General features: G+C 39.6%; 2 protein-coding genes across 16 annotated transcripts in view; both read left to right on the top strand.

Moving 5' to 3' along the window:
• Window positions 1-876: 876 nt before the first annotated feature.
• Window positions 877-4,631, top strand: LOC133129250 (prothymosin alpha-A-like). Its single transcript, XM_061243209.1, has 5 exons — window positions 877-1,033; window positions 3,449-3,514; window positions 3,713-3,788; window positions 3,893-3,966; window positions 4,053-4,631. Exons 1-5 carry the CDS (start codon window positions 989-991, stop codon window positions 4,095-4,097), a joined length of 306 nt encoding a protein of 101 aa, XP_061099193.1. The 5' UTR covers window positions 877-988; the 3' UTR covers window positions 4,098-4,631.
• Window positions 4,632-16,354: 11,723 nt separating this feature from the next.
• dlg1b (discs large MAGUK scaffold protein 1b) overlaps window positions 16,355-27,570 on the top strand; it is a 144,701-nt gene continuing 133,485 nt past the window's right edge. For all 15 annotated transcript variants that reach the window (XR_009708754.1, XM_061242025.1, XM_061242023.1 and 12 more), the window contains exons 1-2: window positions 16,355-17,108; window positions 17,616-17,747. Coding sequence is in view for 14 of the 15 variants with exons in the window: in XM_061242025.1 (XP_061098009.1) it covers window positions 17,090-17,108; window positions 17,616-17,747 (151 nt within the window). In the remaining variant the exon portion in view is untranslated. The remainder of the gene's footprint in view (window positions 17,109-17,615; window positions 17,748-27,570) is intronic.

Genomic DNA, 27,570 nt, shown 5'->3' with positions numbered 1-27,570 from the left:
TTTTTGTGGAGCCGACCTTCAGTCACCCTAGCCACCAATCTCAGATTTATTACTGAGGCTAAAGTTACTATCCACTTGGGACTCCAGCAATTGGTGCGGTGAAGTCACTTTTCATTCTGAATAAATGTTGCTATTCCATTGAATAAGCACAATAGTCCTTACTTCACTTTGTGTGAGTAGGGCCAAGAGAACTAGATCTAGCTAACATAGCTATGATTAAAGAGAAAATGTCTTATTTTGCCATCTCTACTCACATTTGGAAACAGTTAACGTTAGTTACCTAGCTCCGTGAGCGAACTCAACGAAACCAGGCGTTCTTTGAATCCATTCAAAAGCGAGACGAATAGGCTGTGCGTACTATAAATGTAGAAAAAAAACATTCGTGTGCAAATGTAAGTGGTCCATAAATTGACATTAGCTCGTGGAACGCCATTCGAATTCTGACCAGCTAATTTCAAGTTAACGTATGTAACGTTACAGCTATCATCATAGTGCCTTTAAGCTACCCAAGTAACGTAGCTATTGCCAGGTTAGCTAGCTATATGTTGTTATATGCGTTTCACAAAAGCTAAGAGCTATTGAATGTGGGTGATTTATCTGATGTTGTCGTGCCATGTTCAGAAAAATACGTCCCTTTTTGTCTCGAATAAAGAAAGCACCAGTTCGTGTATGGGTGAGGTCGGAAGATGGGGGCTGCCAATCCGCCATAGCATTACGGACAACAACGGAGGTTAACAGAGGGGTGTGTCATCTTGGTTCAGAAATACAAGCCATTGTTCACTCCAACGAATCGCAAACACATATTTCTGGAATCATCGGCCAACCATGTAGTACTGACCGTCCCTTGTCTCCGCCCATAACTGTATATTAGAAGCTCTCACCGCCTAAATTTGTCGCTGGCAGTGAAAAGACTGTGTTTATGATACAGCAACAATCAGACTGATCTAAATAAATATACCTGCATAAAATACCAACCATAAAACAGAATATGGCAGACGCAAAAGTTGATGCCGGTTCTGAGATTTCAGCCAAGGTAAGGCATTTGCATGTTGGGTTGTGTTAACTATTGTAATAGTTATTTTAAGAAATGTGGTTTTACAGACCTGTGAAGAATATTATTTATCTTGTGTTCAATTATTAAATCGCTCGTTCTCATCATCTTAGTCGATCGGCTCTAGTAAATGATATGTAAAGCGTGGGTTTGGGTTTGCCTTTGCTCTAATGAATGTAGGTTATTTCCGACCTTAGCCTTATTGTTAAGAGAGTAACAGTCTGCGCGGGTTCTTTGTTAATATCGGTTCCTCTTTGAACACCTGCGGCGTAAGCCGGAGCTGTGATTGCATTATCATAACGTACGTGTTTATGGTGTTCTAATCCTGCACATAGCCTACTATTTGTAATGTATAGAAAGCATCAATTCACCGTTGCATTTTTTTTTTTCTTCAAAAAGTCGGAACATTCATTTGTAGTTGTTGGGAAACGCTAGCTATCAGTTATCATCAACGATACTTTCAGTTTCCTCTTTGAGGATAGAATTACGGCTCGCATTGATCCTTTTAAGAAGTTTGCATCTTGAATGTTTATAAATCTGATGTTGACTAGCAGCTGGAGGAGTTAAAGTAATTTGTAAGGGAAATTGCAAAGGCAGTAGCCTAATTTTATATTTCGTATCGTACTGTTTTTTTGGGGGTTTTTTTATGTATGGATTGGCCTACTTTTGAGGTTAAATGTAGAGGTTATGACTTTTCTGTACATCATAATTTTATTTTTTAGGGTTTGTTGAATTTGTTCTGCTGATTCGTGCATGTTAGCTACCACATCGTCTTGTACTGCCCGGTAACCTGTCCGTGACCTCTAACGTTACCGCACTGATTTAGTGTTGGTCACCGTCGGAACCTGTCTGTGTTCGTCTGCAGTGGTTAACGTTAGCGGGCTAAATCGTTGAATGAAGCTCGACTCCGGTCATTTGCGTTAGAAGCTAGGTTCGGAAGAACCTTTCCAGAAGCTCAGTCCGCCTTTTATTCTCGTTCTCCCCCTGATTCCAAACGGAATCCAAGTGGTCCGCAATGGATGCTTTTGCTTTAATTTAATTGATTGTGTTTTTACACTGTGGTAATCGGGATTCTGCTCTGGCGAAATTGCGGCGTAGCGTTGATTTCTGCACTTTTGAGGCATCTTATTAGCCGAGGTGTTAACCGCGAATAGACGAGTGTGTTTCCGAAACAAGATTTACAACTAACGGTAGCTTAATTGAATAGGCTACTTAAATTCGCACTTGACCGTCATTGTCCTTATCAGTCGTTGGTGCCTTGTACATCCGTAGCCTACTTTTATCAAGGACACCGACGGTAGGCTAGCCAAACCTCACCCGCTCATCGAACGTTATGTTCTAGCTGCAAGTGCTTTAATAGTGCTTTAAAGTTACGATCGGATCGTAAGTGGATAGCGCCAGTTTACGTAGTTCGATTTAAATGGAACACCAGTCGTCGATTTCCTTTGTCTGAGTAGATGGTTGGTTTGTGCATACAGGGGCTATTCATAGAATGTAACTGCTAACTTGGCTATTCCGTTGAATAGTCGAACTAGTAATCAGTAAATAATCAGGATATGAACGTTACGATAATGCTGTGTGAGGAGGTACTGGCGTGGTGTCCCCGGTAAACTGCTTAAAGGCTAACTATTACGTTAACTAATATAAACGATTTACCTCAGTCATAATACATAATGCATACCCTACTTGGTCTTCTTAAATGAAGTTGAATTTTGTAAAGATGATTATATGTATCATTGCTAGCTTGCTGATGAAATGGCACTTGTCCATTCAGCGCTACCTTCAAAGTATTGGGTACCACGTAAATAGCCAGGTGAGATTGGAGAACATCAATTGTCCTTTTGAGTTAATGGTGTCTGCAACGCTGTAATTTTCGTCATTCCAAGATTTATAAATGGATCGATTTCGCGGGAAATTATTCACCCTTGTCCCCTTCAACGGTAGGAAATTTACCCAGCCTCTTTCTCGTTTTCATTTGTAGGTATTTGTCGTGTTTAAATATTGTGGCAGTGCATTCTGGGAGTTGGTGTTGCCTGGCATATCGACAAGGCATCTTACGCCATTGAACTACAATACGCGCCACGTCTCCACAACATCAAAGTATCACATTACAACACTTCGGACGATTCAAATGTGGGGGAATCAGGCAGGAACTGCAGCCAATGGCATGCTCAACTAAAACCTTACGTTTGAAGCAATGCATTTTCATATCGGGCGGTTTGTAGGCCTATATTTACTTGGATTTACTGAAAGAAGCTGAAACAAACTTCCCCTAGCCAAATTACATTCTTGTAGTGGCAAGTCTTAGAATTCTAAACAAATTGTACGTGAATTTTGAAGGTTGTCCTTAATGCTGATAGAATCTGCCTTTTTAGTAATTTACAATTTCCTGTTTAGGACCTCAAAAAGAAGCTTTCAGAGGAGACCAAGAATGGAAAGGATGCTCCTGCTAATGGAAAAGCAGTAAGTACACGATCTGATGCTCGAATAAAATTGGCAATATTGACAATAAACAATGTTATTTGCCTTATTTTATTTAAAAAAATGTCCCCCCCTCTCAGCAATTGGAGGAATTCTTTCATTCTGAATACTTGGGCAGAAAAGGGTCAGTCAAATTTTGTTCCCTAGACCTGTATCCAAAGTTTTCCTTGTTACCCATAGGAGAATGAAGAGAACGGGGAGCCAGAAATAGAAGATGAAGATGATGAAGTTGACGAGGACGACGATGATGGAGAAGGTTGGTGGGGGTCTGCAGTCCTGGGCCGTGTTACCACTCTTGCATCACATTTTAAACAAACTTCACACCTCGCAGAACTCTTGAGCACAGTTTTCACTTTGTAGATGATGATGACGATGAAGACGAAACTGAGGGTGGCACCAAAAGAGCTGCTGAGGATGATGACGACGATGATGAGGTACAGTCATAACCGTTGCTTTAGAGAGCACGCTGCAAATTGTTCAGCAGTGAAACATAATCTTGATGTTTGTTCTCCTTTTTTAGGATGACATTGAAACGAAGAAACAAAAAACCAACAATGACAATTAAGACATTTTCATCTTGGCGTTCCTTTTAAACCTTTCCCCTGCCAGAATCCTCTCAGCAGTGGAGGGATGCTTGGTCATCATCCAGTACAGTTCAACACTGTGCTCACACACACCCAACTGCACATTTTTAAAGACTCAAACAAGATTTCAAGGCTATACCCTCTCAACAAAATACTGTAAAAGGAGTTTATAGGAGGAATTTGTTCGTATTTTTATTTACATTTTATATTTTTGTACATATTGTTTGGAGGTCAACTGTTTTTGACTGATCTCTGTTGACCAAATGGTGCTTTGGAGTTGATGCTTCTCTATAAAATGGATTTACTTGTTTGACCATGTCACATTATCTCTACAGAAACCTTGTATAAAATGTGTATGTACTTACACTAGTTGTACCATATGTAGTTGGTTTGTATGGGATGGCAAGGCCAAAGAAAAGGGTTTGCTTTTTGTCTACAAAATTGTTTATTGTGGCCTGTTTATATGTGAAGTTTGTTGTCCAACAATAAACTGGAATTTTATTTTGTGACTTACATTTTCTTGCATCATGTTAAAATGTATGAACAAGTTTTAATAAAACAAACTCTAGTAGAAATTGGAAGAGGCCTTTTTCGGTAGCTCTTGTCCACATTAGGATAGTGGTAGATGTAACTATAGGCTATTTACTACTTTAGTATGGAACACATCTGTTGGCTAAATGCCTTTAAGTCATCCAAGGTATCAAATGAGCCTGTTGCTGCCAGATAGGCACTCTACGAAAATACTGAATATTTCAACAGAAACTTTTGTCAGGCGAAACCATTCTTTTTGTATCATATTCATAAGGATATGCAACAAAATACAAAACATGACTACTTTCATTTACATAACACTGCTGTGTCCTGAAAATGATGGTGCCCTGAAATGGGGGACTGTCTGAACACTGCTGTAATTTCTTCATAGTGAAACCAAAATGGATAAAAATGCCATTTAGTAAAATCTGACTGCACTTTAGCCACATTTGAATTTTTTTATATATATATTTTTTATTACAAAGCTAAAATTGTGGAGTACAGAGGCAAATAAATGATGTGTCTTTGTCCCAAACATTATGGAGGGCACTATATGCAGCAGAAGATTTTCCAGCACAATTTTCACCAAAGAACCCATTTAACCTTTTACATTGATGGTGGAAATGACATATTTGTGTGTTTGTATGACGATGGAGTTTATGTAGCCGTTATGTAGCCGTTAGCCACTAACTTTTGAAGCTCAGAACTAAGCTACAGTGCACATAAGTTGCCTAGCAATGAAGAGCTATCTCAAAGCTAATGGTACTGGTGTGTGGGAATTTGTGCTATCTACAGCAGTGATACACAGATGGTTGAGTAACAAGTAGCAGCATTGCAAGGATGAATGTGTAAGTCCTCTAATCGTATACTAAACTCTGGCATATACTAAACTGGATTAAACCAAGGGCCAATTTTTTAGACCGAGACAAAATAACATTTTGAATAGAGATTCTACAAACCCAAATTTAGTCTGTGTCTGGGAAACTGGCCCCAATAGTTATAACTCTTGGTTAAATTCAACTTGGCCATGACCTGAGCTATAGGACACATTGGTTTAGTTAATAATCTTGATGTAATACTCAAGATGGTTCCCAAATTTATATATGGGAGGGATTGAGAAATGTTTTCCGTTACTTCCAATAACTCCATTTTATTTACTTAATGTAATAAACTGAGTTCCTCTAAATAGTTGTCCAAGGATTTCAGAATGAAGTGCAAAATGGAAGATAAATGGAACAGCTGAAGTCAAGGTAAGGTTTGGAAGACCAGATAGAATGGCCTGAGACCTGGTGAGAAATGCTCAGAAGAACCCACACATCACTGCAATACAGCTGCAATAAAAGAGTGGTGACATACTGCAAAGAGGAGTAGCAGACACAAGTCTAACTGTTCACAGGACAACAATACAACATAAGTTAAATGATAAAGACCTACATGGCAGAGTTGCCAGAAAGAATTACCTCAACACAAAATAGAGTCTCTGAAGTATGCCTTGCCAACTGTGAAGCATGAAGGTGGATCCATTATGCTGTAGGTTGTGTGGCAGCTGAGGGCACAGGAAATTTTGTGCTGGTGGAAGGAAGAAAGGGACGGGTGAAGGTTTTGCAATGGCCACCACAGCCCCCAGACTTGAATATTATTGAAAATCGGTGGAGAGAGATCTCAAACAAGAAATGTGTCATATTTAACATTGTATCATTTAGAGGTCAGGTTCGCTTCTGTTCACTTAAATATTAATTGCAAAAGGCTTTTTGACCAGGGGTGCCCAGATTTTTGCACACTACTGTATACCAAGCATTTATAAAAAATTATATTAACTCAAATTTGATGCATGAGTTGTGAATAGCTGTATGAAAATATACTTCAAATTAAATGATTCCCTTAGAAGAGAATGCTTGATGAAATGCTAAATACTGGTTTCACATTTTATAATGTTTTTATCCACATGTTGTCTATCCTGCTATTTTACCTCACTACCCTATCTCCAGGTGTCCCATGGGAATGTGGGCCAGCATGAGCATGCTTCGGAATGCCTATGTGATATCCACCAGCATGTGCCGTACACATATCAAACACAAAGTACTGAATACAATCATACTTTCTAGACATATTCATCATAGACAGCTCCTCTCCACACCAATGCTCATTGTTTTGCCTGTGTGGAACAGACCTGGGTCATACAAATTGAGGTTTCTACTACAAGTGAAGAAAATATAATCTGCAGGAAGTTCAGTTAAAACACTCAAGTATTTCAAATAATGATGTAGTCTCATATGGAATGCTTTGAACCCTTTGCACTAACATTAAAAGATTGGTCCTGAAATAATATGCTGTGTCATGAATCTAGACTGATCATTAAACCAATCCATACACAGCATGCAAATAAACAATGTAGATGTGTGTAGATTGAATCACTTCCTGTGTTGCTGTTTCTTTTGCAATGGGACTTCAAAGTGGATGATGTATTCCACAATGCAACTCTATCACATCCCGGCTGCATTTAGTCAGAAGGCAACAGGTATTTCTCCTTGAGGTATATTAGTAAGATTTATGCATTTTCAATGGTTGAATGTACAATTATATTGGTTACTCTCAAGATTGGTTTCTCTCAAGCCGTGGTGGCGCAACAGGCTAAGATGCAGCGGACTTGCAGTTGCAGTTCATTGAAGTTGTGGATCGGCGCCTACAACAGCACCCCAGGCGCCTCGGAATCACGATCACGTGCATGAGACGAGATGGCTTGAAGAAGGCGTGTTGTTCCCTTCAGGCCGCTGAGGGACGGGGTGTGGACACACTATCCCCAGCTAACACTAATTGGATTAAAGAGGTTAATTGGCTCCCAAATTGGGAGAAAAATAGGCAAGTAAAAATAGTAAATATAAAAATAAAAAAGAAAGATGCTAGATTTAGCCAAGCGCAAAAAACATAGTCTTGGCTTATTCATTCTTGGCTTGGTCATTTTAACACCTACCATGTACGATAATTTTATTGAGTGAGTGATGGGAGTGGTTTCTTCCAGGATGACAAAATGTCCCATACACAGGGCATGAGGGGTTACTGACTGGTTCGATGAGTATGAAAACTATGTGAATCATATGCAGTGGCCTTAGCAGCCACCAGATCTCAACACTTTACTAAGACATTATATGTTGGTTTTTCCTTTAATTTGCTGCCTGTCTATATGTTATCATAGGTTACATTACATTATTGGCATTTGGCAGAAGCTCTTATCCAGAGCGACGTACAATTGATTAGACTAAGCAGGAGACAATCCTCCCCTGGAGCAATGCAGGGTTAAGGGCCTTGCTCAAGGGCCCAACGGCTGTGCGGATCTTATTGTGGCTACACCGGGATTAGACCGTCAGCCTTGCATGTTCCAGTCATTTACCTTAACTACAGGCTGCCCTGTCCAGGTTCCAGGTATCTAGAAATACTAGACTTTGCTTTATTGTATTTCACATTTTTGGCCACAGGAGGGCAGAATTGGCATGCAAGTCAGGGACTATTTGTGTCAGCTCAGACTCTTGTGGGAGTTTACTTTTACTGCTGTTAATACATTATTGTCAGAGAGAGAGACAAGAGCCGACATGGCCTTAACTGACCCAGTGGCTCAGATACTTTACTAAGGAGGGACAGTAGAGAGGGAATACTGCGCAACACTTTTGGTCATTCCAGGTTTTCCTGCTGGACGATTTAATGAAGCCACCACCACACTGTTGACTAGCCCACTGGAGCCATTTTATTTTTGCAGGAAAGGGAATTGTGCACACTGTATATTGAAAACCTAAGTCAGCATTTTTGTTGGTGATTAAATTCTGCATCTGGTTATGCAGGAAGATATCAGCCAGGCCTTGTTGGTACAGAGTAGGAATCAAAATTATTCACCTTTGACCCTGTATCATGAGCCCTGCTCCAGCCCCTACACTTGAGGCATCAGCAACTGTACGCACACACAGACACATACAGACCATTAGATTCTGTTAACTGCACATATATGTAACTATAAAGATATATACAATCAGGTAAAGCCAATCTTATGCTGATAATGATCTACCTCATGCTAATAATGGCCTGTTTTTTTTACTTTATTCCTTTACCTTTACCTTTACCTTTATTCAGTGATTATATTTATTGGGTATTTTAGGAATACAGAAATAACAAATGTCATTGTTTACCACTTTTTTCTAATACATATGTGTGTCTAATACATTTTATGTTATAATGAACAGGAAAATCACAAAGCTAGGATAGGAAGAATAATAGAACTTACAATGCTGTACGTATGAGCAAGACAAATATGTGGTTCCAAATATGTCGGGTTAGACCACCCTGGTGGGTTGTCTGAGGAGTTGCAAAGGATTGTGGGGGTAACTTTTCATGTATAATTGATATGTACACCAGTTAAAGAAAAATTCAACCAAACACAAAATACTATTTACAGACAATACTCCAGCACATCCTCACAATTTGAGGGTATGTACAGTATGCCCATATTGGAAGATAGCCCTTTTTATGTCATATGTACACTCACCGAGCACTTTATTAGGAACATGTTTTACTTTATTACACCTACTTATTCATGTGATTATCTAATCAGCTAATTGTGTGGCAGCAGTGCAAGGCACACAATCATGTAGATACGAGTCAGGAGCTTCAGTTACTGTTCACATCAACCATCAGAATGGGGAAAAAATGTGATCTAAGTGACTTTGACCGTGGAATGATAGTTGGTGGCAGGGTGGTTTGAGTATCTCAGAAACTGCTGATCTCCTGGGATTTTCACGCTCACTAGTCTTTAGAGTTTGCAAAGAATGATGTTTTTTTTAATTTTTTATCCATTGAGCAGTTCTGCAGACAGAAACGCCAGTGTCAGACTGGTCAAAGCTGACAGGAAGGTGACAGTAATGCAAATAACCACACATTACAACAGTGGTATGCAGCATCTCTGAACACACAACACATCATAAATCCAAGTGGATAGGCTACAGCAGTAGAAGACCAATAAGTAAAAAAAAATAAGTGTAATAAATACCTAATCAAGTGCTCACTGAGTGTATATTAGATTTACTATACATATTAGACATATACAGTGCAGTCCGTAAATATTTGGACAGTGTTACAATTTATCTACTTTTGGCTCTGTACTCCATTGGACATTGAATTTGAAATGAAACAATGCATATGAGGTTAAAGTGCAGACTTATTGGGTGATCTGTGTAGGAATTACATCCATTTTTTATATAGCTCCCCCAGTTTAGGTGACTAAATGGACTTGTACTTCTCAGCTGTTTCTGATTAGTCAGGTGTATTCAACTGCTTCCTTAATGCAGGTATAAGAAAGCTTTCAGTATCTAGCCTTGATTCTAGGCTTTGGATTGCCTTTGAAGTGCATTATTGACAGTTGTTAACATAAGGACCAGAGTTGTGCCAATGACAGTCAAAGCAGCCTTTATGAGGCTGAGGAACAAGACACTATTCTGACATGTACAGAATCATCTTATCTGCTCACATTATATCAAATGCCTCCAATTGGGCGGTGCTTTATCCCAAGCAAGACAATGATCCAAAACATGCACCAGTGCTCTTTTTCTTCTTTATGATGTTTCTTTTCGATAATCCTATTGTTTGGCCTATGTCTCTTACTGTTTTTTTCTCTTGTTTCTCAGCCTCATGGCTTCCTTGACAACACTGGACCACATGTTGACAAATGCCACTAATAGACTCCAACGGAAATGAACAGCTAGAATTGAGACAAGATACGGAAAGCTTTCTTATACCTGTAATAAGGAAGCGATTGAATGTCAGAATAACTTGCTGGGCCCCCACCAGTCCGGCTTCAGACCTGGCCACTCGACGGAGACTGCCCTCCTCTCTGTCAATGAGTCCCTTCAGGCTGCACGAGCAACCTCTCTCTCCTCTGTCCTGATCCTTCTTGATCTCTCTGCGGCGTTCGACACGGTCAACCACTCCATCCTCTAGGCCTCCCTGGCATCTACAGGGATCTGTGGCACAGCCTTAGAGTGGATCAAATCTTATCTCTCTGGCCGGTCCTCCCAGGTGTCCTGTGTTACAGGAGTCCCCCAGGGCTCAGTCCTCGCACCCCTCCTCTTCTCTACACAAGATCCCTTGGCCCTGTTATCTCTGCTCATGGCATCTCCTATCATTGTTATGCCAATGACACCCAACTCTTTCTCTCATTCCCCCCATCAGACACACAGGTCTCTACCCGTATCTCCGCCTGCCTGAGAGACATCCAGAGCTGGATGGGCAACCACCATCTAAAGCTCAACCCAGGTAAAACGGAGGTCATCTTCATCCCTGCTTTAACCTCTCCCTTCTCCGATTTCTCCATCTCACTAGGGGATACCACAGTCACCTTATCCCCTAGTGCAAGAAACCTTGGAGTGGCGATGGACAACAGGCTATCCTTCTCTGAGAACATCGCTACGGTGACCCGGGCGTGCAGGTTCTTCCTGTACAACATCCGGAGAATCCGACCCTTTCTCACCACCTACTCCACTCAGCTCCTTGTTCAACCAATGGTCCTGTCTCGCCTGGACTATTGCAATTCTCTGCTGGCTGGCCTTCCAGCATCTGCCATCAGACCCCTACAACTCATCCAGAATGCTGCAGCCCGTCTGGTATTCAATGTTCCCAGACATTCACATGTCACCCCCCTGCTCCGCAACCTCCACTGGCTGCCTGTTACGGCTCGCATCAAATTTAAAACTTTGGTGCTCGCATACCAGGCAGTTAAACGATCAGCCCCTGTATATATTCAATCCCTTATCAAGACTAATACACCAACAAGACCCCTCCGTTCTGCCACTTCGTGCCGTCTGGCGCCTCCTCCTCGCCACACCTGCACCTCACGCTCACGCCTGCTGTCTGTCCTGGTCCCATGGTGGTGGAATGACCCCCCGGTGGATGTCAGAACGGTAGAGTCTCTGACCTCCTTCAAGCACAGACTGAAGACTCATCTCTTCAGGCTACACCTTTCCCTCCCCAATTCACCACCATGATTAGCCTTAGACTGTAATGGCACTTATGTATAGATTGTATAGATATTGTTACTTGTATAGGTATTGTTATTTTTTGTATTCTAGCTGCAATTGTGGTATGCTAGTCTGAAAGTTGATTGTACTCTTAAAGGGTTCTGATTTATCTCGGAACTATACTGTCCTCTCAGGTCCTCTTTGCACTTGTTCTTGTGTTTAATTTGCACTTTGTTGTACGTCGCTCTGGATAAGAGCGTCTGCTAAATGCCATGTAATGTAATGTAATGTAAAAATGAATGCACCTAACTAATCAGAAACCGCTGAGAAGCCAACTGTCCAATTACATTTGGTCCAAAAAAATGGGGGGATTATGTATAAAAAGATGTCATTCCTACATGGATCACCCAATATGGATGAAAATATCCTCCAATGAAAGCATATTTGTTCATTTAAAATCCAATGTGCTGGAGTAAAGAGCCAAAAGAGCCAAAAGAACAGAAATTGTACCACTGACCATATATTTTGACTTCACTGCAAATGTGCTATTCTTCTCTGATGCAATGTTGTTTTAACTGACAGCAATCTAACATATAAGCACATTTATGTGTTTAGAGCATTTGTGAGCGGTGGAACTTCTCAAATCAGGAATGTTGGGTCGCAGTTCTGTCTACACAGCTGAATCAATGTCTAATAAAAGGGTACGACAAGCAATGAAAGAGAGATTGTGTTAATTATATTATATTTGATTAACCTGCATGCTGCCACTCAGCAGTTGGCATACCGAGCATTGCTGCTGCAATATCTTTCCTGTCATCATGGCTTCCCCGACAAAAGCGAGAGTTTGAAATGCCCTTCAGAAACCCTTACATTGGATCACATCTCTTTGGCACTGTTATGCGAGACAGGTTTAGTACACTCAGTGATTTATCTGAAAATCCAAGCTGTCCTGGGCAGGCCAGAAAAAATTGCAGTGAATGGTCCAGCCCAAGGTATTTCACAAAGATGCATTTCAGGCAGGCATATGAAGAAGACAGACAGTAAAGACAGTAAAGCTGGTGATCAATCTTAATGCGACCATGTTACCATGGAATGCTTTATTTCTCCAACAGTATCAGTTAGATTCGAAATGCGAAATGTGGATTTGTTATATATTTGGTGTTAGGCTGTGCTGCAAGCAGCCAATGAGTCTTACAGGAAAGCAGGCGGGAGTTTGTTCCAGATGGCTAAGTTAGCACAATCAGGATCGGAGCTCAAACTTTAAATCTACTTCTAGCTTGCAGAAGGAACACCTTAGGCAGTTAGAATGTCCTTAAAGATGGCGGACCTCGGTCAATTTCCATGTCAGGAGCAAGGAAAGGAAAAGAGTGGCCAAAAATAAGCAATTGGAATGAGCCCAGAGGTCTTTGCTTAACCATATTTAGTTTTTAAGGAGTACCCAATCATGCATTTTAATGTCTTATTTGAACCCTGCCTCTCTGAGGCGGGTTACTACTTTTTGTCAAAGCCAAAATATTTCAACAATAAATTAACCCTTTTAGTGTCAGGGCTGGGGAGTCCACAAATTACAAGAAATAAGGTAATGTCAGTATCATTTTCAAGGCAGGGTCCAGCGAACCAAATGCATAATAGCTTATAATTCTAAAAACACGCTAACTCTGAGAAATGTAGATATGCCGTTGTCATTGATGTCGAATGTCATTGATTATTTACTTAGAATTTCTCTGGAGGAATTATCATTGTTGTCCGTTTCACTGTTGCATACTTCTACAAAAGTACTTGTACATGGAAATGCTTTTATCCATGTTTTGTATATGCGCCCTGGAATACCGTGAGTTCACGTACAAACTTCTCTGACCAGTAACCGTAATGCACTTGCTGGGCGGCCTGTAGCGTAGTGGCTAAGGTAAATGACTGGGACACGCAAGGTCGGTGGTTCTAATCCCGGTGTAGCCACAATAAGATCCGCACAGCCATTGGGCCCTTGAGCAAGGCCCTTAACCCTGCATTGCACCAGGGGAGGATTGTCTCCTGCTTAGTCTAATCAACAGTACGTCGCTCTGGATAAGAGCGTCTGCCAAATGCCAATAATGTAATGTAATGTAAACTTGCTAAGTATAGGCATTCTCCCCATCCGTGCGCAATAAACTACAGTATAACTTCTGTCTGGAAAATAACTGACTATGTGCATGTTATTGAAGGAATGACTGAAAAGCATTTTTGCTAATGACATGATGTTTCCAGTGGTATATAGTTCGTTAGGTTTGCATAAGACAACATGGCATTTTTTTCCCCGCGTAACGGAACTGTAGCATTTTCAAGATGCACATGGAGACTGTTGCACTTTGGCTTCCAAGGAATCTCTAGCCTGAGTGAATTTTTCAGAGGAAGACCATGAAAACACCTTTGATTCCACAATAGAGGGCATTTTCATTGATGTGAACCTATTTTATATAGGGCTAGCATCTAAATACATTCTCAAAATAGTTTATTATTATTCAGTAAGCTTATAAATAAGGAGGCTGCTTTTGAATAAAAAATAGAAGGAAATTGTGGAATGTGTTTGACTTGTTGATGGGGTATTTGACAAAAACGTCAATCAATGGACCTCAATGAATATATTAGTATACAATATGTTATTATTGTCATTATTGTACTTATTTGTTATGATCTTCTTGACCTTTTGCCATTTGAGGAGAGCTGCAAGGAGAGAGAGGTTGCGACAGAGATAGGGGGAGAGTGTCAGGCAGGGGGAAGTACAAACACTTTCTTGGGGAAATACAAACACTTTCTTTCAGGATAAAAAGTGTTACATAGTTTAGAAAGAAAAATGCAATATTTTACACCTCATAAGACCCATAATATCATTTAGTTTCCACGTGTCCTTTTGGAGTCTCCAAATGTCCTTTTTGGAAAACGTCCTAGACACTGCTTAGAAAAAACTATGAAGAATGCTCATTTTTGGTAATATTATAGTATCCATTCAAAACAGGAAATCTTTTTAGTGAGACTAAAAGCTTCCTCTTTCACTGTGTTTAGGCTTCTGTAACTCAGAAAGGTTCAAGAATAGTAACCATTGTAAGCTCAAGTTGCATTTTACATCGGCATAATCACAAGTATGAGTAAATAATTTTTTTGGGAAATTAAAATCAGAGGTTGAAAGGCTGTAAGTGTTAATGTATTGCCCAACAGTTCTTACTGTTTATGTAAATTGGGGTCCTGTTTGAACTGAAGACATTACAGTATCAACTAAATTTTTTTGACATATGTGGGCCTATTATACCTTTTGAAGAACATAAATTTTAATTTTGATTGGAAACTTTCTACCTTACCATAGATACTTGTTGAATATCTAACACTTTTTGGTTATTTCCTGGCCAGGCCCAATTTTGGCATTGTAAAATAAAAAATAAAAATGATATCCAAAATATCTACTAGTTTTAGAATTTTGGAAGTCAAAGATCAAGTGGTGCTGACGTAGTAAGCCATCAAATATTGAATTACCAATTAATTCCTAAATTACCTAAATTACCAAGCCACACAATTTAGCATTTTTGAATGACCAGAACTAGTTCATAATCTGAAAAAAGACAGAATTATGTCAGTACACATTTTCAGGTTTTCCCTACTTTATTGCCAAAGATATGACACTTCAAAATATAAAGAACCAAATCCATGAGGCTAATGTTTTGACTGTTCTCTATTAAATATATAAAAAACTATTCCACAAAGTTTGAGCAAAATTGGAGTGGTCACCCCCTACACTTCTGGTTGGTTTTTCACTGAATGACATTAGAGATGACACTTCTCAATGGTTTTCCAGTGTGTTTAAAATAGGAATAATAACAGTTATCAAAGAAAATACCCAATGTCAAATGAATACTGAACAGTTTGGGGAAATTCCAAATGTTTACTGCATTGTTATCATAAATTATTAACTGTACGCTACTAGACATGATGATGAACTAAGTCCTGAGTCCTGAGTGTTGCATTACTAGTGCACCTGCATTGCATCAGTAAAAATAGCCAGCTTTGTACATGGATTATGCAAATATTATAAAGAGGTGTAATCCTAGGAAAAAAAGAATGTTTTCCACATAGACATACTAATATGAGGGCTACAGCTGTGTGTAACAGTTTGATTTTTCATCAGAATACTGTAATCAGGTGAGATTAAAAGTAATTCAAATAATCTTTCCATTCATTGCCCACCATGCAGACGCTAATCTAGCAAAACACTATGATTACACCACTGAAAATCTCTTTTATCCCTTGAGATTACTAGATCACTGTTGTTGCTGTTGTTTAACCAAATGTGGGAAAATGGTATGCTTTGCTAGTTATCATTTCACAATATTTAGGGCAAACTTCGCAGACACAGATTAAGCCTAGTCCAAGACTAAACTAAATTTTGAATGGAAAGTCTCCATACCATACAATTATCCCAGGACCTAAAGCTTAATCTGTGTCTACACACATTGAGATATGCATCCCGTAACATTACGTGCACAAAAGGTTTCCAGCGGTTTACCAACATTGGGAAAGGAACAGTTCAGTACTCCATCATGGTTTACTTCAAGAACTCACAAATCTCACCTTTCTCTTCATTCCTTGATTAAAAGGTAGCTCAGGACGATATCCTACTCCTGATTGGACAACACAGAGCAGAGACCGTGGTCATGTGACTTTGTTTCCAGCGCCAGGACGCCATTTTGGTGGAAAGTTTGGAATTTCTAATACACGGGAAAAGGAGGGGGCGAGTGCATGAGAAGTTTGACTCAAGGAAAAATCAGTCGTAAAGGGGAATTGCGAGGGAAAACTTGGCGGAAGTAACGGAATGCACAAATGCACAGATTTAATTTTGGATTATTAACCCCAAACAGGATTTGCTATTTTGGTGGTCTTACATTTACACCACTAGAGTTAACGGCAGTTTCCAGACCTATGCGTTGGCATATGTTGGCTTCTAGGCATGTAGTACTCAGCCCTGATTCTTGCTGGTTGAGCAGATAGTTTGCAACAGTTTCGTATGGAATTTGAGGTCTCCGAACACTAACTGCGTATCTCCTTTGATTGCAAAATCGAATATCGCATGTGTCTGGTCTAGCGGTGTGTCCTGTTCGCCGCTGTCACGTCTATGCAGTGCTGATACTAGCTAGCTGGCTGTTTGTGGAAGGAGTGGTGGTATGTAGTTGTAGGGGCGAGGTGGACGCCGGGATTCAGGTCAGTGTTTTCTTCACATCAAAGTAACGGACGTGATCTGTTGTCAAGAGAAAGCAATATCCGACCCGCATACAGAAGGTAACAGAAACTTCCCTTAAGGACGTCTGAAAACCGAGGGGAGTTTGAGATTTAACACTACCAATTCAGCTAATAAGGTAGTGATAAACAACAAACAACTGTTTGCTTACTTGTCAGCTAGCTACACCTGGAGAGCTAGCCTAAACATGCCAGTAAGGAAGAAAGGTGAGTGCCGCGTACACACTTATTAGTCGAAATGGGTTATTGGTTTAACGCATGTTAGCTAGTTTGCACGAAGGCTAACGTGAGGTTACAGTGGATCAGTCGTTGCCATCTAAGTTAATACCCTGTCCAGCTTGTTCAGTGCCAGTGGTTGTTGCAACTAAATTATCTCTCTAGCAAGCTAGCTATATTTAATAGGATATTCTCAGATCGGACTAGTTCGCTGATCAATAAATTGGTGACGGGACATCTTGTTAACGCCAGTTAACAAATGTAGCTATGTTTAAAAAATAAAGTAATTTACAGATGACTACACACATGCATATCTGAATAATGAAGTACAGGTAACTGTCTGGCTAGGGAATGGTAGACAGCGGAGCGAATTACTATACTATATCGCATGGCTACCCCCCCCCCCACACACACAGAGTTAAAAAAATACTTTACTATTACTTTGTTGTGACCGAATGTTACGAGTTGGCTTATGATGACGTACTTAATGTCTCTTAGATGCTCAGCGGGCACTGATTATCCTGGAGGAATATCGAACGAAACTCGGTCAAACGGAGGACGGACAACTCAGACATTCGATTGAGAGGGTCATCGACATCTTCCAGAGCAACCTCTTCCAGTCACTAATAGGTAACTTATATTCTTGGCAGTGCGACCTTTCCCATTTCTTATTACGGTTCCATTGGTTGGCTTATGAACACTTGTAAACAACTGACAAGTGCTTTGGTTAAAGAGCCATCACTTCCAGTGCTGAATTGTCCAGGTCATACTTTTTGGTGATTAGGCTTATATGCAGTTCACGTGTCCAGGTTAACATCAGTGGGCTTTAACTTTATGGCAATTTGAACTAGAAGATATATTTGATGCATCATTTTGTGTGCAGTATTACTATTGCTCAGTATTATCTTATAAATCACACACAGTTTTATAACTTTATAATTAAGCAGTTTTTCTTTCTACTTCCCCTCCTACCTGTGGTGGATTACACACTTGCTCAACTGGCTTTTGAACTTGTACCCAGATAATGCTTTTGGCTATTTACACATTGTTCAAATAATGTTAAAGTCTCTGAGAAATTCTCTTTGCCCCCAGTGAAGCGGTGCTTGTATCTTTGTGGTGTATCTTTGTAGACCATGAACAATCAAATGGTCAGTTGACTTTGTCATTGAGAACTAGGTTGGCTAATTAATTCTGACCTAGTTTTCACCTGATGGTTTGTTCTTGCCTCTCACATGTTAGCTCATTCACTGTTGGTGAGGAAGGTAATGAGCTAAAGGAGCTGTAATAGAGATGATAAAAGTAAACCTATGAGTCCTGAATGAAGATTTGCCTGTCTTTCAGTCAGCAATAAAAGAGGCAAGCTGATGCTCAGGAGGTGTGCCCACAGGGAGTTTTAAAATACTCTGTGGGCCTCTTTGTGGCTTTGTTTCCCTTTTTGGTATTTGGAGACCAACGCTACATTTGTCAGTGCTTCTGCCAGACTTTCTAGACATGTTCAGGGGAAGCATTCGTCTGTAGTGCAGTCATCTGGTCCACGGTCTGGATTTGTATCCTAACGGCGTGTTGGTGTCCTGCAGATTGATGCATTAGTTGTGCCGTGCCATGTCTCTAGGATTTCTCTGGGAAATACCAAGTTTCTAGTAGCTGAGGAGTGTCCACCCCGTAAGGCATTAGCCAACCTGACATGCTAGACATGGGAAAAGGAGCAGCAGGAATGTGGAACATCTCGTTTTTGGTTTTCATATCACTTAGTTGCTTTAGTTCTGTAGTTTCCTGAACCACAGCTGTGCTTAATTCTATAAACCTCAACCTCTAAAAAATGTTTCATCCAGTGGTATGTTTCAAACCAACAAGTTCATTTTTTTCAATCAGTATGTATGTTATTGGTTTTTGATGGTGGCACTTGTTCAAACTCGCTGCCAACTTGCCTTTTAGAAAGAAAAACAAGATGTCTAATCCAGTAATTGTCTTGTATTATGTACTTGAATCTTTACCTCGTAAAATGTCAGTGTTTTTTTTCCTATGTGTGTTGAGTCTAGTGCACACTACACAACTTTCTAAAATTGGCAGTGGTGACATGTAATGACATGTAATACTGCAGAATTGTAGGAGCCAGTGACACCACACAAGTTGTAAATAATGGAACCTCCACTCCCAATTCCCCTTTGGATAGAACAGCATAAATGGAGAAACATTCCTGCTTAGAATATAATCATTTTCCGGGTGTCCTTCAGTTTACTTGTCTCTTCAGGTGAGGTGCTTGCAGTGTGCTTCAAAAATTTTCAAAAGAATGTGGGACAACCTGTTGAATGCTCCCCCCCCCACTTCATAGTGTCATAATCATTTATGTTTTTCCTTTTTCTTACTTGTCAACAACATTTATTTGTGCAATGTCATTAATATATGTGTAGTTAGAATACAAAAATGACTACAAAAAAGTTTTAGATCAGATTAAAAAAAAAGCATTGCAAACACTGGAGGGCAACTGTGAAGTACCTACCTGGGGCTAAGTGTCCTCTATAATGTTATATTACAGTAGGAATGGCACCACCCAGAGTGTTTGGTTTAGGCAATATCAGTGGCCAAAGAATGCTGCGTTTTTGGAAAGCAAAACATTAAAAAATCTGCCCTTTTCAGTCATTCACTTGCGTTCTGTTAAAAGCAGCTTTTTTGCGATGATGGCAGAATACAGTGATGAAAGAGGGCTCTGGATACACTGATTACCACTTTTCTCGGATCAAAAGGCATCAACGACAAGATTTGTATCAATCTAATATTTTTAAATTGCTGAATCATTCCTATTATTTATTTCAATGATAAATAAATTGAATTGGTTTTAATTTGTTGTTAATTGCCACCAATCAGGTGGGTGCAAATCACCCCATTCAAGATAATACCACCTTTTGAATGATTACACCATGTGTATGGTGAAATGAGTATAATTATTTACAATTTCTGCCTTTGGAGTCGATTTTTTCAACCTGATTTTGGACGATATTACAGGACTGAACCATTTTTCTCAGTGCATAATCATTCATAATGAAACTTTTTGTTTGGAGACAATTGTTTTCTTGTTATAAGCTGACTATTGGGTACTGGTGATAAAAAAAAAAAATGGCTCCAAACAATCTTCAGACATGTCTTATTTAGAATTTGAAATAAGTATAATGATAATTATAACAAATTAGAAATTTCAGCCATCTTGAATAAAGTATACCTCATGATAATTGAAGTCTGTACCTCTGAAATGATCTGGAAGACCATAGATGTGTTTTTGGTGGAACTGGAACATAACCTTAACATACCCGGGTTTCTTTGCGTAACCTGGCTTCACAAAAATGCAATCGGGCTTTCCCGGTATCAGAAAGGTGGTTATCAAACCGTATTTGGTTGCTAAGCAATGGTATTGCAAACGTCAGCTAGCAATAATGTATCCCCACTCCACTATCGAAGCAACGGTACAAAGGTTAGCTAACGTTAGTAGGAATGTATCCCAACTGCACTAACCTCAGCTAAGCAACGCTATTGCAATAATGTATCCCTACTGCATTAACGTCAGCTAGCTTGCTAGTTTACGTTACACCAGACGACACTGACACACACAACTCATTTGTTTTTGTAGTAGGCATTTATAGGGACACTGCCAGATAACGTGCACTTATTGAAATAACTTGTTATGAGTCATAATTTGCTTCACCGGGGTTTGGTGGTCTTGCTGGCATTTCGATCTGAGGATGTTGCCTAAGTTGTATTTTTTTAGTTCCTTTTCAACTCAAAGAACACTTTGAACTCACTCATTTTATTTGACTTTGGTAGGCTACTTGCGTCGAGATGATGATAACAATATTAAGTTGTGCTCATTTTGATTACAAAGTAGATAACGGTGATCTACAGATGCACAATAATTTTAAAAGATGTGTGAACTTTACATTTAGCTGTGCATATATCGTGGATATTGGCATGGCTGGAATGCAAACTGTCCAATAGAGACAATGGACCAGACCTATCCGTTGTGTAAAACTGTGCTTTTAGCAGTGAGAGGTGGTCCGTATTTTGTTTACCCAGTAGAGACATTTTTTTCATCCGATGTTTATCCATGTATTTTAATACGGTTGCAATGCAGAGGTATTTGCCTCAGAGGGTAAGCCGGGGCAGCGTAAAGCGGCAAGTCATGATATTCACATGGTATAGCCTACACCTGACCTGCTGGAAACATTGCATTACATTACAGTTATTTAGTTGACCCTTTTATCCGAAGTGACTTAATTAGACTAAGCAGGGGACAGTCCCCCCTGGAGCAATGTGAGGTTAAGGGCCTTGCTCAGGGGCCCAACAGCTGCATGGATATTATCTTGGCTACACCGGGGCTTGAACCACCAACCTTCCTGGTCTGAGTCATGTACCTTGGCCGCTAGGTTACAGGCTGAATGAATATTACATACATATAGTGGCTTCAGAAAATATTCAGACCCCTTCACTTTTTGGGGGGTGCGGCTAGGGTTAAGTCATCATGGGTCCAAGGTATGAAATGAGCCTCAAACCATCATGCTGCTGCCAGATATGCAGTAGATACTACAAGAATTGTTTCTCCTGATGAATGTTCCTGTTGAAGTCAGTGGAAAAAATAAATTGAAAAGAATCCATGACTAAGGCCCTTCTTGCCTGGTTACTCAGTTTGGCCAAACGCCAACTCTACAAAGAGTCCTGGGGGTTCCAAACCTCTTCCATTTCACAATTATGGAGGTCACTGTGCTCCTGGGAATACTCAAAGGTTTAGAAATGGTTTTATACCCTTGCCCTGATCTATGCCTCGCTAAACCTTTATCGCTGAGGTGTGCAGAGAGTTTGTTTGACTTTATGACTTGGTTTTTGGCCTGACATGCAGTGTGAATTGTGGGATATTATATACATGGGTGTGTGCCTTTCTACACTCTGTCCAATCAATTCAATTTGCCACAGGTGGATGGGGTCTGAATACTTTATGAAGCCACTGTAAATGGAGATCTGAGTCTGAGGTTTATTGATTTTCTCTGATGTTTGTGGAAGTGCTTGTGAATTCAGCGGAGGCCCAGCATCTCCACTATACCTGGCAGGAACCAGGAGGTTGACTATAAATATAGTTCAGTTTGTAAAATTAATTACTTTCAATACACGTATGAGACAGGAAAGCTTGGTAATCGGAAAGAAGATAGACATGTAATAAGTAGAATGGGGGAAAAAATATAACACGAGTAAAGATAAGAGCAAAACATAAGAAAAGACAAATGTGAATGGGCCAAATATATTCAAATAAACTTTTTAGTCAGAAATGGATGAAGGTGCTCAAAAAACCCCCCAAAAAAACAATCGCTTCTAAAATGCTCACGAGCCATTGTAGTCCAGCAATACCCCTAATACCCCAGGACCAGCTGTGGTAATGCCGGAAAGTCTTCAGAAATGTTTGCTGATATATAAATTATCCTGAAATATATTAGCCAATTGAATGCTTTCACTAAAACCTGTAAAAATATCCAAGGACCCTCCAAACTGAACTATTCCTTTAAAATGAATCTTTTTTTTATTTTTGTGAACAGCTCACTTCTTTGATTTTATGGGCGATACATCAGCCAGCACCATCGCAAGGGTGCAATAATTCTCAGCACTTCCAAAATATTGTATTGAGACCTTATGTTTTATGCGGATGCCTGTGGTGCGGCTCCATAGCTTCCGTGCCTCTCTGCTCCTTTTGCTTTAAACAAACTCATTTTGAAATTTGGGAAAATATTAAGCTTTTCAGACTTTTCTGTGTGGAGAAATCTATTTTTCAGCTCTCTTAACCAGGGTTTTTGGTACCTCCATTGTTATGTTGATAGTACATTAATTTGTATTGCTGCCTTTAGTCCACAGTCTGAGATTTGAATCCAATCACTGCATAGTCACTGCAAATGTTTCAAGTTTTTAACTGTACTGTTCAGATACTGTCCATAGCAGCATTTCTTCCTGTTTGTGCAGTTTGCTTGTGTGTGTAACACATACAGTGGGCTACAGAATTATTGGCACCCTTGATAAATAGGCATGAAAAATGCTTTAAACTAAAAAACTTAATAGTTATTGACATAAGCTTTATTTTCCAACATATGTAAAGCAGTGTGCTTTATTAATGATTCAATGGTATCAACCAAAATCTAATATTTTTCAAATACAAAATGTATGTATGGCACCCCTGGTTAAATACTTTGTGCAAACATCCCTGGGTCTTCACAGCTGTGAGTCTTCTCCTATAATTTGTGATAAGGTTAGAGTACACAATTTGAGAAATTTTTGACCATTCCTTGATGCAGAACTTTTCAGAATCATGGATATCCTTGGGATACGCGCTCTTCAGTTCAGACCACAGGTTTTTCATTTGCTTTAAGTCTGGAGTCTGAGATGACCATTGCAGAACATGGTTGCTCTTTTTATTTAACCATTTCTGTGTAGATTTTGATGTATATTTGAAGTCATCTACATACGACCTAGTCTTGTTGAATTAATTGTGCCGTTGTTCTTAACTAGTGGCACTGGCAGCAAAACATCTCCAAAACATCAATGCCCCACCGCCATATTTAACAGTAGGTATCAGGTACTTTTCTTTGTACACATTCCATTTTCGCACCAAGCATGTCAGTGGTATGTATGGCCAAAAAATTCTAATTTGGTCTCATCTGACTATAGCACTCTCTTCCAGTCATAATTCCAATTTATCCACAAGATGCTCGGTTTTGTTTATTGTGCTTAGTAAGGGCTGTCTTTGTGCCACTCTTCTAAAGAGTTTGTTCTTATGGAGGTGCCATTTTATGTTTTTGTTTTAGACTTGTTGATCCCTGACACAACCAATCTCTGCAATTCTTAGACTGTGACCCTTGGGTTACTTATGGCCTCCCTCACTGTCCCTGGTGATATTATACACTTGTGTCCTCTTCCTGGCAAATTTGCAACCATACCATATGTTTTACACCTTTTTATTATTGCCCACTTTATAGTGTTAAGTGGTATGTTTAACTGTTTATGTATTTTCAGTTTTCGTCATTAATAGCATGTCTTTTATGATGTGGTTAGAATTATTCCTTGGTTACTCACAGTCAGTATCAGCTCTGTATTGGCTGTCCTTTAGCCTAGTTTTTTTGGTCAATAGTCTATAGTTACTCTGTAATTGACACAAATGCTTTCTTTTGGATATTTCATGCATTGATGTGCCCCATGATCCCGGATTGAATCCTGACTGTGCCAGTGCTGTCTGTGGCCAGTAGCCCCTCAGGGCCACACATAATTGGCAGCAGCCTTGCTCAGGGTTAGGGAGGGTTCGCTCGGCCAGGACCCATGTTTCATTGCTCTCCAGCAACTCCTGCCAGTCGGACGCCTGCAGTTTGCTTGCTAACGCTGCATGTAAAGTGTCCTCCTCCTGTCTGTGCAACCGTGACCTGCAGGCCCTGGTGTGAAAAGAAGCAGCTGGAGACTCTGTGTGATCTGGAGGTGTGCATGCTTGTCTTCATTCTCCTGCATCAGCCGTTGGGATTGCAGCATGAGCACTGACACAAGGACAATTGGGCATTGATGATATATTTTGTTTTTAAGAATTCATGACCAGTAGCCTTCAAGATATCTGAGATTATGTAAAAGTGCAATTGGCCAGTTCAGAGCTACTGAATAGCAAGTAAAAAATGGTTATTTGCTGAATAGCAGGTAAAAAAATATCCTCAAGCAGACTTTCTAGAGACCTGAAATGCATGATCTCAACAAACCTCCAGTAATATAATAAAGTAGTGCTCCTGAAGTGCTTATGTCTCCCTATTATATAGTTACTGTGCAATGAGGTAACCTTTCTCTCTGCTCATTGGCTGAGCTTATTGAAGTTGGTCTGATAATTTGGCCTTGCTTGACTTCAGACTGATGCATGCATTACACTGCTGAATTAAACCCTTCTGCATGCCCTATATGCCAGCAACATTGGTTGCAGGTTGTCATCGATAGGCCACTGATTACACAAATGTTTCGTGTTTGTAATCAAGTTTATAAGTTAGAATCATGCCAGTGAGGTCAGATTTTTAAAAATCGCACGAGTCGGAACTATGAAAGGGAAAGCATTATGGGAGGCTGAGTTTTAACCTATCTCGGCGATCTAAAAACGCAGAACATGCATTTTTATGAACTGAAATCCACTGTATTCACTATATAGCTATGTATTTAAACAATGAAACACATACTCTGACTTCGACATTGTGTAGTTTGCTTATATTTAGCTTTCACAGCTATATAATATGGGGCAGTATACCGATAGTATTGTTTTTGATACATCCGTTTTACGTCCCTATTGGCAATTTATAGTCTTTTGTGCAACCATAATTTATATTTATTATTAATGTTGTTGTTTTTTTTTGGCCATCCCAAGGTTTTTCCTGAACTGACACCCCTGTTGTCCTGTAGCATATCTAATGTGTTTATACAGAATTTTATTGTTCTGGCTGTGGTCTAGCCAACTGAAGTATGCACAGCCAATTACCGGGGTTCTAAAAGTATTTTTTTATTTTTTTTTATCGATTAAATTTTGCCAGTTAACCGAAACATGAAAATACTGAAAATGCCCATTCCTAGTAGTTTCAGTGTGAATGGTCAAGAAACCCATCTGTGTGCCTCGGTCACTGTTGCTTTAGGAAAAATGCTTCCCCAGGCTCTGCTCTTTGCTCTACTTCTTTCTTAATATCAGCTCAGCTATATATAGGAAATCTTGGATGGTGCAACGTGAAAATATCTCTCAACTGCTATTGGGGTCCGGTGGTCTCAACTGTGCCTCTTTAATATGGAAAGAACATGTGTAACCATAAAGCACAGGTCCTGACAAGTGTCTGGTGCCTGAAATGGTATATTATTAAGATTGACGTGATGTTATCTATTTGACAATAGTTGCACTCTCGGTGTGATATGAGGGAGCATCAGATATGCAAGGGTCAGATAAAGCATTGGTCATAAACAATGCATGAGTGAATATGTGGATTCTGCCACAATATGAAATATTTTTTATACAAAATGATTCCAAAAGCTGTTGAATACACAAATGTGATTAGTACATTTGAAAAATCCCAAGAATTTTCAAAATGGGAATATTCTATGGGAATTCTGTTTTTTTAAAATATTTTTATCTCTATGACTTTAATTAAATGAGATATAGAGTGACCCTTCAAAACTGTTCACTGATTAGCCAAGTTTGATTGAAAATGCACAAAACCCTGTTGTAATAAGTTCAGTAAAATGTCAAGAAATACCATTCAGTCGACTATTACTATTTATACATTTAGTTGAAGTCCAATTAGTGTGAAACACTGTTGGAAAATGTCCTGCAACATTTGTTTTATACCTTGGGCGACAATGACATTGTCGGCTGACAATAGAACATTCATGAATGTTGTGTGATTTCATTTGAGAGACTATAAACTGGCCTTCAGACTTTCCAGTAATTGGCAAGCCAGTTACAGTCGCCTCCAAAAGTTTTGGGCAGCAAGGCCAATACCTTTGTTTTTGCAATACACCAAATACATTTGGGGTTGAGATAAAAAGAAGAACACAAGGCATTTCAGATTTGTTTCCTGGTATTTACACCCAGACGTGTTAAACTACTTAGAACACAGCACATTTGGTATCAGACCACCCAATTGTTATGTGAGAAAATGGATTGGAACAGAGATTATTTAAGAAAATGAAAGTAAATGACACTTAATATTTTATTTCCCTTGTCTTCAGGTTGGTTTATCTGTTCTAACACAAATACAGTCTTCACAGGCAAAATCCAAGGTTAAAACCAAGAGTAGACATTCAGAACTATTTATTGTTTAACCAATAACCAATGGCCGACAAGAAACACCTGTCAGGCACATGTTCCAATACTTTTGCTAACCTTAAAATTGCGAGGTCTGGTACAAAATCTGTCATACATGTACATCTTTTGATGTACATTGTCTTCAATGTATAGCAAAAACAAAGGAATTGACCTGTTCCAATAAGTTCTTAGGGGACTATGTAATTATTCTGAAGACTTGCAGGAAATTGGCTATATGAACTGCTTGAAAAAATATATATATATATATTAAAAAAAAAAAAAATTCTTCATTGCTTACACGTAACAGATTTGCCCATGTCACTGAGTGACTTGACTTTGCTCGTGAAACATTTTTAAAGATCCAAAAATTAGGGTTCAAGGTTCACCCTATATTTGAAAGGTGGTCCTGATCCAAATTGAGAATACGGTGTGCTTGTGTTTGCAGGATTAAAAAAGGGAAGTCCAAAAGCTGCCTAGGCAAAATTCCTGTGGAAAATTTCAATAGAAAATGTTGAAATTTACTGGTAGCTTCCCTGCCTTTGCAAGCCCAGTACTAAGATTACTTTTCATTGTGGCAGCGACAGCATAACGGCAGCAGTTCTGTTTGGGAAAGGGGAAGACACA

The sequence above is a fragment of the Conger conger genome, chromosome 5 (genome assembly GCF_963514075.1).
Source record: "Conger conger chromosome 5, fConCon1.1, whole genome shotgun sequence".
NCBI classification, from domain to species: domain Eukaryota; kingdom Metazoa; phylum Chordata; class Actinopteri; order Anguilliformes; family Congridae; genus Conger; species Conger conger.
Note: the sequence above shows the minus strand (reverse complement) of the source record. Positions and strands in the feature narration are given on the sequence as shown.